Source organism: Brassica napus, chromosome C9 (assembly GCF_020379485.1).
Source record: "Brassica napus cultivar Da-Ae chromosome C9, Da-Ae, whole genome shotgun sequence".
Classification (NCBI taxonomy): domain Eukaryota; kingdom Viridiplantae; phylum Streptophyta; class Magnoliopsida; order Brassicales; family Brassicaceae; genus Brassica; species Brassica napus.
In genome coordinates, this window is record NC_063452.1 from 290,147 (window position 1) to 307,948 (window position 17,802).

Genomic DNA, 17,802 nt, shown 5'->3' on the forward strand with positions numbered 1-17,802 from the left:
GATACAACTCCTTGATATTGCGAAACTACAACCCGAAGAAGAAGTCTTGAAAGACTTGAACTTACATAATTCAAACATTGAACCGACGCGAGCCTGTACGGAACCACAGCTTTGTACTCTTAACCAAGAGATGGATATTCTCGATCTTTTCAATTAGATTTTATTGTTTGTGTATATCTCTCATTAGACTTTGTTTACATTTTTTTCTCAATCCTTATATTGAGATTTTGTTTTTAATATATCATCATCTCTTTCCTATTATTAAATATTTAATGAGAAACTAAAAGATGTTTTTTGATATGTAGTTTTTAATTTACCAAAAAAAAAAAAAAAACCACAAACGATCGATACTATACAAAGCGTAGGTGTGAAGAAGAATCCTTAGATGCCTCTAGTTTGGAGAATCTTGTGAGCTTCAGCATCAGAGTCCTTCGTGATGAATGAAGGATGGAGGATATTCAGCTTCGTCCTCGGCTGGCTTATAGTCTTTACCTCTCCAAATAACGACCTGCTCCTTGTCAAATGTCACCAGGATGCAAGGCACCAAATCCTTCACACCACCATACTTAGAGATGTTAGTGTGTTTAGTACAATCAAACAGTAACATGAAACAACAAACAAAGAGACAGAAAGGGAAACATCATCATCATCTCACCCTTAGCTTAGCACCAATTTTCTTGTAATCTTTTTTCTCTAGTCCCAAGCAATCAATTCGTACTAATTCAGTAACGAGGAACGCGTCTCTCACCATTGGAACAAGACTACCGTAATACCCATTCTTAGCTGAAACAAAACTTAAAAAAAAAAACAGAGTTCAGGCCACCAGCACTTAAAAATAATAATAATAATAAGAGAAAGGGTATGGACCGAGTTTAGTGAGGGGAGGAACGGCAAGGCCTTTCTTTCTCATAGCTTTGGTCTCCTCGATGGTTAGACCATCAATGGTAGTTTTAATAAGCCTAGGGTAGACGGGTTCATGAGGTTTCCACAACATCAAAGGAATCTTGGGCCTTTTCTTAGGATCGTAGTTACGCCCTCTATATAAGACAAGGGTACCACAGTGCTTGGAAACCACCTGCCCATACGTTTTATCCTACAGGAGCAAAAACGGACTCATAATCTATCAAAAGTTTCCCCAATTAGCAACTTAAAAGAAGATGATTGAAAGAAACCTCAAGGTGGAAGATAACGTTCTTCATGTCGAGAGTTGGGACACCAAGACATTTGACACGAACAGCTTCAGCGTGTTTCCAGTGGTTGTAGATGTCATTGAGCATATTGTGAGTCAAACCATCTCTCCCGAGGTTGATTTGCCTTTTGGTTTTGTTCCTCTGACAAAGCTCAACCAGGAACTTCCTCTCAGCTTCAGTGAGCGGTGGGCCCTGTATCTTCTCCCTCTCTTTCCTCCTTATCTCTTCCAGCTTCGGATCCTCCTCCACCGCCGGCGCACATACACCCGTCCATTCCCGGTTCAATCGATCAGGGCCGAAAGGGGAGTACTTGGGCTCTCTCAACCCAATGGGCCTCACACTGGAACTGCTCTCCGTGTAGCTGAACCTGAAATCGAAGGGGAGACTGGAGTGCATCTTCTTCACCCCTTCCAGAGACGACGGTGGTCGGTATTGCGGCTTCGGCGGCTTCTTCTTCTTCCTCTCGGGATCTTCGGAGGCTGGCGGTGGTGGATGGAAGTTGTAAATGTCTCGGAGTCGTGAATAGGTGGAAACTGCTTCGTCGGAAGAAGCGCCGTGAAGGCAGCGCGTGGGGAGATTACTGAAGGATGATGAATTGTTGCGGGAGAGGAGACGAATCATCATCATTGACATTATTCCCTAGTGAAGGCTCCGGCGAGGGTTTCAAATGCTCTCTATCATCAAAGTCAGTCTCCTCCTTTTACCTTTCACCCATTTCTTTTAATGGGCCCCCTTACTGTATTCATCAAACGGCCCAAGTTTATTAATTTATTAAGAGAAAAACATTCGAGAGTAGAGAGCCTTAAAAGACACAGTTTACCAACATTGGAAAACTTTAAAGCTATCACTAGCTATAGAGAGTTTGTTTTTTCTAGTTAATTTCTTGAATTCTAATTCAAGTAAGCTGGAGGTCATTTTTGTTCTTACTACTATATGCATCTAACCGACCATACATATACATCACCAGAGTAGAAACAGTATTAGATATAGCAAGTTGCCACTCTTTTTTCCTTCTAAGCTACCATCAACAACAAAATAAAATAAAATAAAGCTAAACTATATATCTTAATAATAATTAACAACTATACAGTTTTGCATGTCTTGGTCTAACTCGGATTAATTTAAAATTGAACTATTGTATCAGCTTTCTCATTTATCCACAAGAGGTCTTCTTATTCTCTATTAATAGAGGAAAGAATGTCTCATCTTCTCATAATCCAATAACCAAAACTTATCATATACACAAATATTACATATGGGAAGTTCAAACTGTTGGACTCATCTTCTTTTTCCTGCTATTCTTCTTCTTCTTCTTCTTCTTCATGTTCTCGGGGGATATTCTTCAGTCGAAGACAAACATGCAAAGGTATTATTAGACCCTCATAGCTAGCTTCGTTATCATTGAGTTGAAGAACAAATTAAAGGTTATGTTGCAAATTAAAGGAGCATGCATGATGTACTTTGAAAAAATCTTTGTAAGGATTTCTATATCATTTACCTGGGAGATCAACTGGGAAATGAAGATGAAGCTATCAAGACACACGTAAATCTCCTCTCGTCTTTAGATATAAGGTATGTCATGCATTTTGCATAATTAAGTTACATGTATAACATACTGTATATCCTAAAATAAATCATAGCGGCCCTGATATATAATCTAACTCTTGAACATTAAACAGCCTAGAAGAAGCACAAGAAAGAATGGTATATAGTTACACTAAAGTCTTCAACGCTTTCGCTGCCAAGCTTTCTCCACATGAAGCTAAGAAGATGATGGGTATGTATATCGTATTTCTAAATTCCACATGCACTAGTGAGAAGCATAAGTTATCATATATCTCAAGTTGTAACAAACATAATTAAAAACGGGTGCAGAGATGAAAGAGGTTCTCGGGGTATTCAGAAATCGGTATAGGCAACTTCACACAACAAAATCATGGGATTTCGTGGGACTTCCTCTGACAGCAAAAAGACATCTAAAAGCAGAGAGAGATGTTATTATTGGTGTTCTCGATACAGGTTTGATCATATATATATATATGTTAACTCATTATATAATAACATATGTTTACAAGCTTTGATTTATATTCATTTCATTATGCTATGTAATAATCAGGAATAACTCCAGATTCAGAGAGCTTCGAGGACCATGGTCTAGGCCCTCCACCGGCGAAATGGAAAGGATCGTGTGGACCTTTTAAAAATTTCACCGGATGCAACAAGTATTTCAATTATCTCATCCTATCTAACACAACTATGAATTCTTGAATCACTGTTAGTTAGAAATAAAGACAAGGACTTGGCTGATAAATTGAAATAGTTTGAGTAGCTATTAAACTTGTGCGTTAATATAAGGGTCTTTCCTGATATTAGTTTTTGAATTTAACAGCAAACTAATCGGAGCCAAATTCTTCAAGGCCGACGGTGACGTGCCCAACGGCGAAGTCCGGTCACCTCTCGATATCGACGGCCATGGTACGCACACTTCTTCCACGGCAGCCGGCGTCTTAGTCGCAAACGCGAGTCTCTATGGCATAGCAAGCGGAACCGCACGCGGCGCGGTCCCGTCGGCGAGAGTGGCCACGTACAAGGTGTGCTGGGAGAAATCCGGGTGCGCTGACATGGACATCCTCGCCGGATTCGAAGCTGCGATCCACGACGGTGTAGACATTATCTCCATCTCTATCGGCGGTCCAATCGCGGATTATTCTTCCGATTCGATATCCGTCGGGTCATTTCACGCCGTGAGGAAAGGGATCCTCACGGTGGCGTCAGCCGGAAACGACGGACCGTCCTCAGGGAGTGTAACGAACCACGAGCCGTGGATATTGACGGTGGCAGCGAGCGGCATTGATCGGACGTTCAAGAGCCAGATCGATCTAGGCAACGGCAAATCATTCTCGGTAAGCATCTCCTAATTTCCTATTAAATCAAATTTAGTTTTAACAAAAAAAAATTAATAAAAATCTGATATGATCAAAGGGGATGGGGATAAGCTTGTTCAAGCCAAAAGCCAAATCTTACCCGCTTGTAAGTGGCGTTGATGCTGCTAAGACCAAAGACGACCAGTACTTGGCCAGGTATTACTTAAAACTTTTTTTTGAATTGTATGTTTAAGATGAAGCCAGGAACTTAAACTCATGTATTTGCTGTTGATGATGCAAAAAAGGTACTGTTTCTCTGATTACTTGGACCGGAAGAAAGTGAAGGGAAATGTGATGGTGTGTAAAATGGGAGGAGCTGGTGTGGAGTCCACTATTAAAAGATATGGTGGTGCTGGTGCCATCCTTGTTAGTGATCAGTATCTTGATAACGCTCAGATCTTCATGGCTCCTGCCACCTCTGTTAATTCCTCCATTGGCGATGTCATTTACCGTTATGTCAACTCTTCAAGGTTCATTTCTTGGATATATATATATATATATATTGTCATTCAAAACAAAGAATGAACCCTTGAGAACATTTTATTGTCTGTGTTTGGTTCAGATCACCATCTGCTGTGATTCAGAAAACCCGACAAGTGACCATCCCCGCTCCTTTTGTTGCTTCTTTTTCATCTAGAGGTCCTAATCCTGGGTCAATACGCCTTCTCAAGGTATATATAATTTGTCTCCTCAGTCACTGTCATCTCTGATTATTAGAGAAATGGCTCATGTATTGCGGATTGTAATGTAGCCTGACATTGCTGCACCCGGGATTGATATATTGGCGGCCTTCACTCTCAAGAGATCACTCACTGGTTTAGACGGTGACACCCAATTCTCAAAGTTCACCATCCTCTCTGGTACCTCCATGTCCTGCCCTCATGCTGCTGGTGTTGCCGCTTATGTCAAGTCTTTCCATCCCGATTGGTCTCCCGCTGCTATCAAGTCCGCCATCATTACCTCAGGTAACAGATCAAACCCATGCATGCAGCATAGCAAGTCTTTAACAAATATATACTTCTTTTGGGCAGCTAAACCCATAAGCAGAAGAGTGAACAAGGACGCAGAGTTCGCCTATGGAGGAGGCCAAGTAAACCCGAGAAGAGCAGCGAGCCCTGGCTTAGTCTACGACATGGACGACATCTCCTATGTCCAGTTCTTATGCGGGGAAGGCTACAACGCAACCACTCTGGCTCCATTAGTGGGGTCCCGCTCCATAAACTGCTCCTCCATTGTCCCTGGAATCGGCCATGATTCTCTAAACTACCCAACCATACAACTGACGTTGAGAACTGCCAAAGCGTCAACGATGGCTGTGTTCAGGAGGAGAGTCACCAACGTGGGACCACCATCGTCGGTCTACAACGCCACCGTTAGAGCACCGAAGGGAGTAGAGATTACGGTGGAGCCAATGAGTTTGTCGTTTACAAAGGCTTCACAGAAGAGGAGCTTCAAAGTGGTGGTGAAGGCCAAGCAAATGACTCCAGGGAAGATTGTGTCGGGATTGCTCGTGTGGAAGAGCCAACGTCACTCTGTTCGAAGCCCCATTGTAGTCTATAGCCCTTCTTCCGACTGAAGGCAATAATTCTTTACTTCTTTAGCTGCTTTGTGTGTGTTGACCATATCATTCTCTAGATTTTTGGTCAAATATGTTAATTTCGTATAGAAATCTAATAAATAATACTCTATGTTTTCTTATTTACTTGATGTTTTTTTTTCAGCAACTTTTTTTTGATGTTTTAAAATTGTGCATACAAATAAAAATATTTTTTTCTAAATAACAAAATTATTAGTTATTTATCTACATACAGTTCAACTAGTAAACAATAGGAAGAATTTTAAAAACGAAATGATTCCAATCTTCCTTATAGCCGTGGTAATATGCGTTAAAACATCCTCAATAGACATTTTATCCTTGATCGGAGTGTTTTCATGATCCCAAATAACATGAACTACATGTTCAATAATGAGACTCGGGTTTTTGACACCGACACGGAGACAGAGAAGCAAATGAAGGGTGGATTCTTGTGGATGGTTTTTGCCTTAACAATATGGATGGTGTTGGAGGATACAGTCTGGAGGGTTATTGTCTTCCATGTCAATGTTTTCACAACGATCTGAAATGATGATTCGATCCTCTTTCCCCTTCTTATAGGTCCATCATATATTCCAGATTTACTAAATACAAAGTTCGTCTCAACAGATATCAAAAAATTGATTGTGCGCCGGTAACTTTTATCATCTGAGTTGAACACAAGTTGCACGAATGATACACCAACACATTTTTATTACACATCTAGAAAAAAATAATGCATGAGAACTATATGAACTATATGATTTACATGGCAATACACCCAAACTATTATATGTTATATTGCTAACGTACGCTATTATCATCATTTCTATAACTAAAAAGTGTGTTGGATTTGAAATTCATCTTATAGAAATCTATCAACTAAACTCTTAAAAACGGATTATATACCCATACAAAATATTCTAAAATAAAATGAATACATAGATCAAACACAGTGGTATACTGTAAAGAACATTTGAATATGTCAAAAGAATTCCTAATCTAACACAATATTTAGTTTTTAGAATGATTTTGATGGTGTTAACAACATAACAAATATAATACATGGATATTGTCATATGAATCATATAATTAGTATAGTTTTTGATAGATTATTTGTCCATATGTGTAATCTTGTAGATCTTGTCAGTATAACCAATAATTATTATATTTCTTTTTAAAATATCTAGTAAATCTCACATAGAAGCTATGACTTTTACGAATTTATTGTTCGTTCATATTCTTTTTTTTTTTTTATTATGTATTCTTTTTCTACACTACAAGAATTTCTTAAATAGTTGGATTGAAACTATTTAATTTGAAAGAAAACATTTCTAAAGAGTATATAAGAAAACAGTAGAAAATAAAATTTAGAGAATAAAACAAGAAAAAACTTAGCAGGTTTATTATATTAGCCCATTGAACTGAAGCAAAAAAAAAGAAAAGAAAAGTTCATTAGTTGATAGGATTATTAGCCCATACAATTAGGCCCAGAAACTCCCATCGAGTGTTATTTACAGAATTACCCCTCTACTCCTCTGAGCGTAAACCCTAAAACTTATGGCGTTCTCTCAAGCTTCTTCTCTTCTCTGTCAACAATGGAAGCTTGTTCTATACCCGAGCAAGTGATTCAGCCCCTGCTCCTTGCATCGGATTCATCACACTCTCTAGAAGAATGTTTGCAGTTTCTTATAGAAGCTTCAAAGACCGATTGTGGCCGCTCGGATCTGGCTTCGAAGGCGGATATTCTTCCATCGATCCTTGCTCTTCTCCAGCTTCTCCCCTATCCGTCTTCCCGCCATCATCTGAACCTATCTCTGAAGGTCCTGCGAAACCTATGCGCCGGAGAGACAAGGAACCAGGAGGCTTTCGTGGATCGCAACGGTTCTCTTGTCATCTCCGAGCTGCTGGATTCGGCGATTGAAGATGTGGAGACTGTTAGGTTGGGATTGCAGGTCCTGGCGAACGTTGTAGTGATGGGAGAGAATCGCCAGAGAGACGTGTGGCTGCGGTTTTTCCCGGAGAGGTTCTTGGCTATTTCTCAGTTAAGGAGGCGGGAAACGTGTGATCCTCTGTGTATGATTCTGTATGTTTGCTTGGATGGAAGCAGCAGCAGCTCGGAGATTACTTGCAGCGATGATGGACTCAACATCATTGCTGAGACTGTACGGACATCGTCTTCAGGTGAGTAAGTTGGCTCGACCACAAAATTGTCCAATATTGCAGTTTGATCAGATTAGGAAACCAATTAAAGTCTTCTCATTGTTTGTAGAGGATTACTGGCTCAAGCTTCTGGTTTCGAGACTCTGTGTTGAAGGAGATTGCTTCCCTGGCCTCTTCTCCAAATTAGGCCACAAGGACTCCACATTTACATCAGAACACACCTTTCTGTTGAGTATGCTGTCTGATATTGCTAATGAGCGGTTAAAAGAAGTGTCTATCCCCAAGGATACAGCTCATTTCGTTCTTGGGTTACTCAGCCAATCAGTTGAAGTTTTTGATTTTGTTTCCGGTGAAAGATCCGAGCTTCCAACGGGTTCAGCTGTTATCGACGTAATGGGTTACTCTCTAGTTGTAATAAGGGACGCTTGCGCTGGACGAAGCATCCAACAACTTAAAAACGATTCAGGTGGTGGTAATGTCGACATGCTCTTGTCTTCTGGACTAATAGAGTTTCTCCTCGGTTTGCTGAGGAAACTTGAGCCTCCAACAACAATAAAGAAGGCTCTAAAGCAGAGTCCTACTTCTTCTTCTTCTGGAAACCCTTGTCCTTACAGAGGCTTCAGGAGAGATATTGTGGCTGTGATTGGGAACTGCGCGTACAGAAGGAAAGAGGTACAAGATGAGATCAGGGAGAGAGATGGGCTGTTCTTGATGCTGCAGCAGTGCGTGACGGACGATGAGAACCCCTTCTTGAGAGAGTGGGGCTTGTGGTGCGTGAGAAACCTCCTGGAAGGGAACGAAGAGAACCAGAAAGTGGTGGCAGAGTTGGAGATGCAGGGCTCTGTGGACGTGCCTCAGCTCAGAGAAATTGGTCTCAGAGTTGAGATTGATCCCATAACATCCAGGCCTAAGCTTGTCAATGATACCACCTGAAGTTTTAAGTTTAGTTTTTTTCACACCCAACACCCATGTTATCATGATCCTCTGTTAAGTAATAGCCAGGTTTGGGCTTGGATCATCTAAACAATACACCCTAAGCAGAAACAGCACCACCGTTATTTTATTATAGTAGTATTTACACAAGCAAATGTCTTGTCAGAGAATATCTCTTTGCAGCAAAAGCAGTTAAGTGATCTGAGAAGAAAAAACTGATTAGTTAACGAGGAAATATTAAGATGCAGGCTGGAAAACATAAGACAAGATGTCTCTGGTGTCCGTAAATTCGTAGCAGTTAATCATAATAGGTTCAGCAAAACAAATGAATTTGAAATAGAGTGCATGCAACACACACACAAGCTAGGTGATCTGAGAAGCGATAACCTAACTCCCCCCCCTCCTCAGTTTGTTCTATCAACTCAAAATGTCAGTTTGGTATCAACTATTACAAACTCGAGAGACTTTGATAATAGCTACTTCCAGATAAGATTATCGCCGGAAAACCTAAGGATAACATCTTAGCTTGGCAAACAAGTTAGTAAAAGAGACGGGAAAACCGGTGACATTATTCTTTTCGGTTTGATTTGGTTATCCATCTGACGGCTTTAATGTTCAGTTGGTCAACAAGTTTCTAGTTCCCGCTTATGGGTTATGGCTGTGACGTTTTTTATTTTATGTTATTGTTACCGCCCAAGCGTGTCTACTATGGAACGTCTACACGTCACCAGGTTTTTTAATCGTAGCAAATACGTGCCATCAAAACTACAAGAAGCAAGCTTATTAAATATTTAAAAAATCTGTAACCATATATTAAGTATATATTATATTATTTCTAAAAAAAATTGTACAGTGTTATATACATTTTAACAAATTTAAAAATTTATGTATATTTACATATTTTCCTTGAGCAATTTTTTTTTTGTGTATTTGTGACGCATTTTAAAATAATGTGTATCAGGATTACAAATTATATTCTTTCCGTTTTATTTTAATTGTCGTTTTAGATTTCTGCACATGTACTAAAAAAATATTTAATTTTATATATTTTCTAAATAAGAAAACAATCAACTATACACCTACTCACATTTCAACCAATAACAAAATAAACTGAAAAATATAAAAATTCATATACCATATAAAATTGATACTAATAGCAAAATAATATTTTGCATTGAAATTTTAAGTTGATACTCGTTTTATAACGGAAATTTTACTCTACGGCCACAATTAAGCTGAAACGGAAAGATTATCATTTAAAAGTCAACTTAACTTGATATGTAATCACGATTAATTTTATTATAATATTTCTTTCCAGTAATGATATTAAAATTAGGCACATATATGGTACTATGAATTTGATTTCGTGCCAAATTGCAAGTGATTATTACATTAATTTTGGATGTTTGACCAGTGTTGTTGTGCAATTATTACGGTGAGATTCAGCCAAATTGTGCCATTACATTAAGGAAGTTTTTTATTTCTTTCCCAATGAGCTTTCTTAAAATAAATGACCAATGCTGCATCGACACAAAATCCACCTCCTTTTTCATAGGATGATTAATTATTATTATTTATTAAAAAGTGCCAAAATCAGTTACATTCTCTCCATTTCTTATAGAAAACCTTGAATCTCATCTTCACCTGCAGTACTAGAAGAAAGACGGTGGTGTAGTTTTCTTTCTTTCTTTCTTGAAAGCCCTTAATCTTTCCTTGTTATCAATAAAAGATGGGAGATAACAAACACAAAGATCAAAGGCCACTTTCGTTTGACAAATCTAATAAACCCATTTTTTCATTTTACTTGTCATCTTCATCACCATGCTCTTTTACGGCCATCATCATCCTCCTCATCTTCTTCTCATATTTTTTATACTCATTCAGCTTCATCACATTTTTACACCCTTACTCTCCTTCTAGAATCTCCAACTCTCTCCTTGTGCCTGTTATGCGCCTCGGATCCGGTCAACAACCTGACGAGAAAACAGAGCTTAAACACATCGTGTTCGGGATCGCCGCGTCCTCCAGTCTATGGAAGCGTCGGAGCGAATACGTGAAAACGTGGTGGAGACCAAACGGAGAGATGAAAGGTTTTGTCTGGCTAGATAAACCCGTAAACGACACCGTTTCCTCCTTCCCCTCCTGGGCCTTCCCTGAGATCAAAATCTCTTCGGACACGTCGAGTTTTAAGTACCGTTATCGTAGCGGTCACAGATCAGCCATCAGGATCACAAGAATCGTGTCGGAGACGGTGAGAATGTTAAACGGAACTGAACACGAGAAACACGTTAGGTGGGTTGTGATGGGTGACGACGACACTGTGTTTTTCCCGGAGAATCTGCTAAGGGTTTTGAGGAAATACGATCATAAGCAGTTTTATTACATCGGAGCTCCCTCAGAGAGCCATTTGCAAAATTTGCATCAGTTCTCATACGGAATGGCTTATGGAGGAGGTGGTTTCGCGATAAGCTATCCGTTGGCAAAGGCGTTGGAGAAGATACAAGATCGGTGTATTGAGAGATACTCTGATCTCTATGGTTCTGATGATCGGATTCATGCTTGCATGGCCGAGATTGGTGTTCCTCTCACCAGAGAAGCTGGGTTTCATCAGGTCAGTCCTTTTTTTTTTTTTTTTTTCCTTTCTATTTTGGGTTTTTATGTTTTAAAAAAAATAAAAAAATTGAGATTTTAGTTTTACCGAGTAAAATCAGGCGAAAACTATACTATGAAAATGTAAGAAAACTTAAAATCCGTGATCTGATTCATTTTCCATTATTTTATTTGTTAGCTAAACAAGAATTGAGATTTACTGGAATTCAACTTTGTCAGAATTAGATGATTTAGAAGCTAAGATATTTATGAAATTTCATAGATTTATGTTAGATTTGTATAGAGTTTTGTATATTTATTAAATTCATCAAAATTTATGCTCTCCAACAGTTTTAAAAATTCAAGAATCTTCAAGTGCTATTTAGATGTTTTATATGAAATTATTGGATATGCGGACATCTAAACCGATTTTTTGAGAGCCTACATCGATTATCGTCTCGGTTAGGTCTGATTCGCTTACTAGGCTAATAACAAATTTTTTATATAAAATATCAAAACTTATAAACTAATAAAAGTAGATTCCGTTAACAATATTAATTTTTTAACAATATTAAAATTTATAAACCAATAACTATATAATTTAATAATTAAACAACGATTGAACTCCCACTAAGAAAATAATAACTAAAGATGTATTTGATTTTTTTTTTAAAATTGTCAACAAGATGTATTTTGATTAGCTAGAGATCCAAATTTAGAGAAGTAATGATGTTTCAGCTAATCATGTTACTAATATCGGTCTTATTTTTATGTAATATTCAACAGTTTGACGTGTACGGGAATCTCTTGGGTCTTTTATCAGTTCATCCACAAGTGCCAATAGTCTCGATCCATCACCTAGACGTAGTAGAGCCTATATTCCCAAGAACAAACCGAGTCAATGCCGTAAAGAGACTCATGATCCCAGCAAATCTCGATTCAGCTAGCCTCGTCCAACAGTCCATATGTTACGACACAACCCGTCAGTGGACAATGTCTATCTCGTGGGGATATACAGTCCATGTCACACGTACTTATATGCCAGCAAGGATGATGGAAGTGCCCACTCGCACATTCAACGACTGGCACAAACGCCACGATTTCACTAATGTTGCTTTCAACACACGTCCTGTAACATACACTGATTGTCAGCGTCCCCGAGTGTTTTACTTGTCTCGTGCGCTCAACGATTCTTCTTCGGGCACAACGATAAGCGAGTATTTGAGGCACAATGAATGGAATCCTAAATGTGAGTGGGGAATACAAGATCCTTCTGATATCAATCGTATCTTCGTCTACAAAAAGCCTAACCCTGATAGGTGGAGTAAGGTACGTACACACTCATTTTTGCTTTTGTTCAATTTACTATGTATGAAAATTTATTCCATAGTTTACAAGCTATATGTAAATGTCAATGCTTATAGGCACCACGGAGAGATTGTTGTCGGTTATTGCCTACAACGAAGAAGGGAACTATGGTGATCAATGTGACAGCTTGTGAAAATGACGAAATGGTTGCTTATTCTGATAAGTAGTTCATCTGTTACTTCACATGGCTTATAAGAACAACTTGTTTTCTTATGAGAAATTCTTTAGCTTATTTGTTTACTGTAGTGACATTGTATACTTACAAAATAAACTTTAAAAGAATTATCGAACTTTCATCTTCTATTTTTGTGTGTTTACGATTGTATTAAAAATGTTTATGTATCTTGCAATTACTCAAAAAATGTTTGTCAATATATATTTTTTCTATAAGAAACAGTTATCAAATATTTTCTTAAAACTAAAATTTTAAATCCAGTACTCAAAAGAGTTAATATTAAAGTACAAAATTTAGAATATTTTTGAAGACTAAACTTAATTAAGAAAATAGCTTGTAAAAAAAGATTTAAGTATAGGCCCGGAGGAGCGAGCCGGGAAGTTGGTTAGCATTATATTGTCTTTAACATCCAACACCAACAACAACAAAATCTAAATCTGATTGGCGAAGTTGTCCTTTAGAATTTGCAGCGTCGTCGACTTTTCTTTGTAGATGTCTTAACATCTGAAAAGAAATAAATGTATAGAGGGTCAAATGCCACGGTGATGTCATGATATCCTCAAATGTTGGCAAAAGAAGAAGGGTACGGTGCATCATACGTTGCCGTACCGCATGATCCCCACCTCCGAACCTAACAAGTTAATTATTACGTCATATATACACATGCAGTATCTTCAAACGAATACTAAATTAACTTGAAAGTTACAATTAGTTAATGAATAGCTTCTGAACGACAAAGGCTGCATGGTCCTCGTCCTCTTCCTCAAAGTCAAATCTTATACTAATTTTCTTTGAATCCCCCTTTACTTCAATATTGATACAAATTTACGTCATATCGACAAAATGAATTTAAACTCGATGATATCCATGGAAAGAGTCAAAATGCCTGAACCATGCACTAGTAAGTACTTTTTACCTATTCCGTACGAGTCATTTAATTACAACATATCCAGTCTCTTATATATACATGCACTTCTTTGTCCTCTCATGCTCAACATCAAACATTTGATCAAAATTAAGAGTAGGGATATGGATCATAAGAGTGCAAGAGTCTCGGCCAAAACCCCATCATCGGGAGATGAGTTCAAAGATGTGATTAAGGGATTGATTAAGCTCTTAATGCTCGTGATTTTCCTTGGATATGTCTTCATTTGGATCCTCATGCCAACCTTAAACTATAGAACCAAGTGGTTGCCTGTCATGCGTACTGAGTTTGGCTTTTCGACTTATTTTGGTCTCGCAGGTTCGTATTATCGTATATATGAGACACATTTGTTTGTTTGTTTGTTTTTCCCTTTAGTAATTCCTATATTCACATTCCACATTATTTTATAACTGTTTCTGTTTGGACGGCATGCATGCAGGCTTGACCCTTTTCATGTTAATGTTCCCTATGCTCCTCTTGGCTTGTTTGGGATGTCTCTACCTTCACTTGAAGAAACAAAAGACTAATAATCATCTCATTAGGTAACTTCTAACTGATCGATTTAATATCAACTCAGTGCTTGAAAATAAAAGAAATAGATGTATCTTAACGATGTGATCGTAGCAGGGAGAAGGCAACTGGAGGAGGCGTGTTGGCAGCCATGAGAAGGCCAATGTTGGTCAAAGGACCATTGGGGATAGTCTCAGCAACTGAGTTAATTTTCTTGGCAATGTTTGTGGCTCTTCTTCTATGGAACTTCTTCATTTACTTGCGCAATGCTTTCCCCATGATTACACCTCAATCAGCCGCTAAACTTCACCAAAAGATGTAAGCACTCTTTCACACAATGAAACAATTCAACTCGATTTATATTCAAAACACAAGTTCATATTTTAATGATATTAATTACGTGTATATATATATATATATATATATATATATATATAGATGGCAAGCTAAGTTGGAGGCAATGGCAATAAGGATCGGGCTAGTGGGTAACGCATGTCTAGCTTTCCTGTTCATACCGGTGGTTCGTGGATCATCATTGCTTCCTGTTCTAGGGCTAACGTCAGAGTCAAGCATCAAATATCACATTTGGCTTGGTCATTTGCTCATGACCATATTCACGGTTCATGGCCTTTGTTTCGTTGTCTATTGGGCCTCCATGCACGAAATCTCTCAGATGGTGACTTGGTCTAAGACAGAGATGTCTAATGTTGCCGGAGAGATAGCTTTGCTGTCTGGACTTGTGATGTGGGCCACCTCATATCCGTCGATTAGAAGGAGATTCTTTGAAGTTTTCTTCTATAGTCACTATCTTTACATCATCTTCATGTTCTTCTACGTACTCCATGTAGGCATCGCCTTCTGCTTTATCGTCTTACCCGGTTTCTATATGTTCATGGTCGATCGTTTCTTGAGGTTTCTACAGTCACGTGACAATGTCCGGTTGTTATCTGCACGTGTTCTTTCTTCAAACACCGCGGAGCTTACTTTCTCCAAAGCCAAAGGTTAGCCTCTTATTTTTTTTTATTTTTTTTATTGAAAAGGTAAGTCTCTTAATCTTAGATTACCATGATTAACCCGAGTTCTTAGGGTGGGGTTCTTAGCTTCGGCTAATAACCGTTTCTTAGCTTTTAACTAAGAAAATTTAAGAACCGTCTCTTAGATAAAAGATATAAGACCATCATTAACACAGGGTTCTTAGTACAGGGTTCTTAGCAGAATATAAGAACCCGACTCTTAACTTTTAACTGAAAAAGTTAAGAGTCGGCTCTTAAATCTCTTATTTAAGAGCCGACTCTTAGCATTTTCAGTTAAAAATTAAGAGTCGGGTTCTTATATTCCGCTAAGAGTCCCGTCCTAAGAATCCCCGTTAATGATGCTCTAAGAGTTGTCTCTTAAATAAGAGATATAAGAACCGTCTCTTAACCGAAAATTGTAAAAAAAAACAAAAACAAAAAACTGTCAAATTATGAGTTAAGAACTCTGGTTAAGTGACCGGGGTTAATCAAGGCCAGTTCTTAGTCGAAAAGTATAAAAAAAAAAAAAAACAAAACAAAACAAAAAAGTGTCAAATCATGAGTTAAGAACGCCAAATTAAAAACCCCAGTTAATCATGATCTAGCCAAAGGCATATGCCCCACACTGCTTTTTATTTTTCATTTAATAATCATAAAATTTATGTAACTTCTCTTAAACTAAATATTTATTTACAATGGGTGCTTCATATTAAATAGAGTGCTCGATCCGCCCCTGCTCTTAATCGATATTGAATGTTAAATTTCAAGATCATTGCCTCAGTTGATGAGCTATAGAGTATGCTTGTTCTCGCTTAGTTCAGAAGAAATTTGGATTTATATGGACCGGTTTGGTCTAGGCCTTGATAAGATTATGCTTGGATTGATTTTTGAGGGTTTTTGGCACACCATAATATCTCTTAACATATAAGTGGTGTAACAGAATTGATGTATAATCCGACGAGCACATTGTTTGTGAACATACCGTGCATCTCGAAGCTGCAATGGCATCCATTTACGATTACTTCGAGCAGTAACCTCGAACCAGAGATGCTAAGCATTGTGATCAAGAGCGAAGGGAAATGGTCTACCAAGCTTTACAAGATGCTTTCTACTTGGGATCATGATACTGACCGTACCCTCTCTGTTTCTGTCGAAGGACCCTACGGTCCTGTTTCAACAGATTTCTTAAGGCAAATAAACAATTGCTTGTTCATATATATATGATCAGTTTTAAACTAGTCAGTTTAGGGTTGTATATTCTTGCTGCACAAGTAACCTTGACAAGGACTTTTTTTTCTTCTTTGCTTCCAGGCATGATGCTTTGGTTATGGTTAGCGGAGGCAGCGGAATTACTCCATTCATATCCATTATCCGCGACTTAATCGCCATGTCCCAAACAACAACCACATGTGAAACCCCCAAAATAACCCTGGTTTGCGCGTTCAGGAAGGCTTCTGACATCGCTATGCTTGACCTTATCCTCCCTTCATCTGGTCTCAAGTTATCATCTGACCTGAACATCCAAATCGAAGCTTTCATCACCAAAGATAATGAACCAAGCGACGAAGAAACACAGAAGATCAGAACCCTCTGGTTCAAGCCAAGTCCTTCAGACCGACCAATTTCAGCAATCCTAGGACCAAACTCATGGCTCTGGCTCGCCGCCATCCTCTCATCTTCTTTCATTATCTTCTTGATCGCCGTTGGCATCATGACAAGATACTACATTTACCCGATCGATCAAAACAAGAGCAAGTACAATGCTGCTTCACGATCCATCCTTTATCTTTTGGTCCTATGCGTTAGCATCATGATGACGTCAAGTGCAGCTGTGTTGTGGAATAAGAAGAAATACAAGGTTGAGGGCAGCAAACAGGTCGAAAACGTCGACGTACCAAGTCCAACATCGTCTCCCAGCTCATGGACTGACAGAGAAATCGAGAGTACTCCTCAAGAATCACTTGTTCAATGCACCAACCTCCATTTCGGTGAAAGGCCAGACCTCAAGAGTGAGTTTATACATATTATTCAGTTTAATATATATACTCAAAATTTACATATTTGTTGCTGTTGTTGTAATACGTGTGTGAAAACAGAGATTCTACTTGATACCAAAGGTTCAAGCGTGGGAGTGATGGTATGTGGTCCGAAGAAGATGAGACAAGAAGTGGCGAACATTTGTTCTTCTGGTTTGGCTGAGAATCTTCACTTTGAATCTATCAGTTTCAGCTGGTGATGATCGCACATTCACGATATACATACATAATTCTTCTTTGTGTGATCTTGTTTTTCTTTTGTGTGGTTGTTTGTGGAATTGTCGGTTTAATTTTCTGAAACGTGTTATATATATATTGTGAAAATGATCCCTAAGATTCAGCATCTTTCTGTATTTAACCATTGTATTGCCTTATGTAATGATTTGGTCTAAATCGAGGAGTG

General features: G+C 38.4%; 5 protein-coding genes across 6 annotated transcripts; 4 read left to right on the plus strand and 1 right to left on the minus strand.

Annotated features, from left to right (window-relative positions):
- Nucleotides 1-230: 230 nt before the first annotated feature.
- LOC125592852 (CRS2-associated factor 1, mitochondrial-like) lies at nucleotides 231-1,882 on the minus strand. Of its 2 annotated transcripts, none has more exons than XR_007328539.1 (4): nucleotides 1,173-1,882; nucleotides 868-1,093; nucleotides 656-794; nucleotides 231-550 (listed from the first exon to the last, which is right to left on the minus strand). XR_007328539.1 is itself a non-coding variant. In XM_048768353.1 (4 exons), exons 1-4 carry the CDS (start codon nucleotides 1,821-1,823, stop codon nucleotides 422-424), a joined length of 1,134 nt encoding a protein of 377 aa, XP_048624310.1. In that variant the 5' UTR covers nucleotides 1,824-1,882; the 3' UTR covers nucleotides 231-421. The 2 variants fall into 2 exon arrangements, 1 of the variants encoding a protein (XP_048624310.1); XM_048768353.1 differs by having other exon boundaries at nucleotides 656-783.
- A 464-nt stretch (nucleotides 1,883-2,346) lies between these two features.
- On the plus strand, nucleotides 2,347-5,812 carry LOC125592851 (subtilisin-like protease SBT4.14). Its single transcript, XM_048768352.1, has 11 exons — nucleotides 2,347-2,556; nucleotides 2,671-2,762; nucleotides 2,870-2,967; nucleotides 3,066-3,209; nucleotides 3,307-3,412; nucleotides 3,580-4,093; nucleotides 4,173-4,270; nucleotides 4,360-4,584; nucleotides 4,677-4,785; nucleotides 4,866-5,079; nucleotides 5,146-5,812. Exons 1-11 carry the CDS (start codon nucleotides 2,446-2,448, stop codon nucleotides 5,688-5,690), a joined length of 2,256 nt encoding a protein of 751 aa, XP_048624309.1. The 5' UTR covers nucleotides 2,347-2,445; the 3' UTR covers nucleotides 5,691-5,812.
- Nucleotides 5,813-7,250: 1,438 nt separating this feature from the next.
- On the plus strand, nucleotides 7,251-8,938 carry LOC125592853 (ataxin-10-like). The gene is made up of 2 exons (XM_048768354.1): nucleotides 7,251-7,871; nucleotides 7,960-8,938. The coding sequence occupies exons 1-2, from the start codon at nucleotides 7,286-7,288 to the stop codon at nucleotides 8,781-8,783; spliced, it is 1,410 nt and encodes a 469-aa protein (XP_048624311.1). The 5' UTR covers nucleotides 7,251-7,285; the 3' UTR covers nucleotides 8,784-8,938.
- Nucleotides 8,939-10,264: 1,326 nt separating this feature from the next.
- Nucleotides 10,265-13,025, plus strand: LOC106434936. The gene is made up of 3 exons (XM_013875790.3): nucleotides 10,265-11,394; nucleotides 12,159-12,701; nucleotides 12,797-13,025. The coding sequence occupies exons 1-3, from the start codon at nucleotides 10,513-10,515 to the stop codon at nucleotides 12,905-12,907; spliced, it is 1,536 nt and encodes a 511-aa protein (XP_013731244.2). The 5' UTR covers nucleotides 10,265-10,512; the 3' UTR covers nucleotides 12,908-13,025.
- A 919-nt stretch (nucleotides 13,026-13,944) lies between these two features.
- LOC125593351 (ferric reduction oxidase 2-like) lies at nucleotides 13,945-17,599 on the plus strand. The gene is made up of 7 exons (XM_048769856.1): nucleotides 13,945-14,158; nucleotides 14,280-14,382; nucleotides 14,468-14,668; nucleotides 14,789-15,351; nucleotides 16,304-16,553; nucleotides 16,675-17,372; nucleotides 17,460-17,599. Exons 1-7 carry the CDS (start codon nucleotides 13,945-13,947, stop codon nucleotides 17,597-17,599), a joined length of 2,169 nt encoding a protein of 722 aa, XP_048625813.1.
- Nucleotides 17,600-17,802: the final 203 nt, after the last annotated feature.

Coding starts and splice junctions, on each gene's coding strand:
- LOC125592852 (XM_048768353.1), bottom strand. CDS start 1,823: ATGTCAATGATGATGATTCGTCTCCTCTCCCGCAACAATTCATCATCC. Junction 1,094..1,172: donor ACGTTATCTTCCACCTTGAG/GTTTCTTTCAAT, acceptor TTGCTCCTGTAG/GATAAAACGTATGGGCAGGT. Junction 551..655: donor AAATTGGTGCTAAGCTAAGG/GTGAGATGATGA, acceptor GGTGGTGTGAAG/GATTTGGTGCCTTGCATCCT.
- LOC125592851 (XM_048768352.1), top strand. CDS start 2,446: ATGGGAAGTTCAAACTGTTGGACTCATCTTCTTTTTCCTGCTATTCTT. Junction 2,557..2,670: donor TCGAAGACAAACATGCAAAG/GTATTATTAGAC, acceptor AATCTTTGTAAG/GATTTCTATATCATTTACCT. Junction 4,585..4,676: donor CGTTATGTCAACTCTTCAAG/GTTCATTTCTTG, acceptor TGTTTGGTTCAG/ATCACCATCTGCTGTGATTC.
- LOC125592853 (XM_048768354.1), top strand. CDS start 7,286: ATGGAAGCTTGTTCTATACCCGAGCAAGTGATTCAGCCCCTGCTCCTT. Junction 7,872..7,959: donor TGTACGGACATCGTCTTCAG/GTGAGTAAGTTG, acceptor CATTGTTTGTAG/AGGATTACTGGCTCAAGCTT.
- LOC106434936 (XM_013875790.3), top strand. CDS start 10,513: ATGGGAGATAACAAACACAAAGATCAAAGGCCACTTTCGTTTGACAAA. Junction 11,395..12,158: donor GAGAAGCTGGGTTTCATCAG/GTCAGTCCTTTT, acceptor AATATTCAACAG/TTTGACGTGTACGGGAATCT. Junction 12,702..12,796: donor ACCCTGATAGGTGGAGTAAG/GTACGTACACAC, acceptor CAATGCTTATAG/GCACCACGGAGAGATTGTTG.
- LOC125593351 (XM_048769856.1), top strand. CDS start 13,945: ATGGATCATAAGAGTGCAAGAGTCTCGGCCAAAACCCCATCATCGGGA. Junction 14,159..14,279: donor GACTTATTTTGGTCTCGCAG/GTTCGTATTATC, acceptor GCATGCATGCAG/GCTTGACCCTTTTCATGTTA. Junction 16,554..16,674: donor GTTTCAACAGATTTCTTAAG/GCAAATAAACAA, acceptor CTTTGCTTCCAG/GCATGATGCTTTGGTTATGG.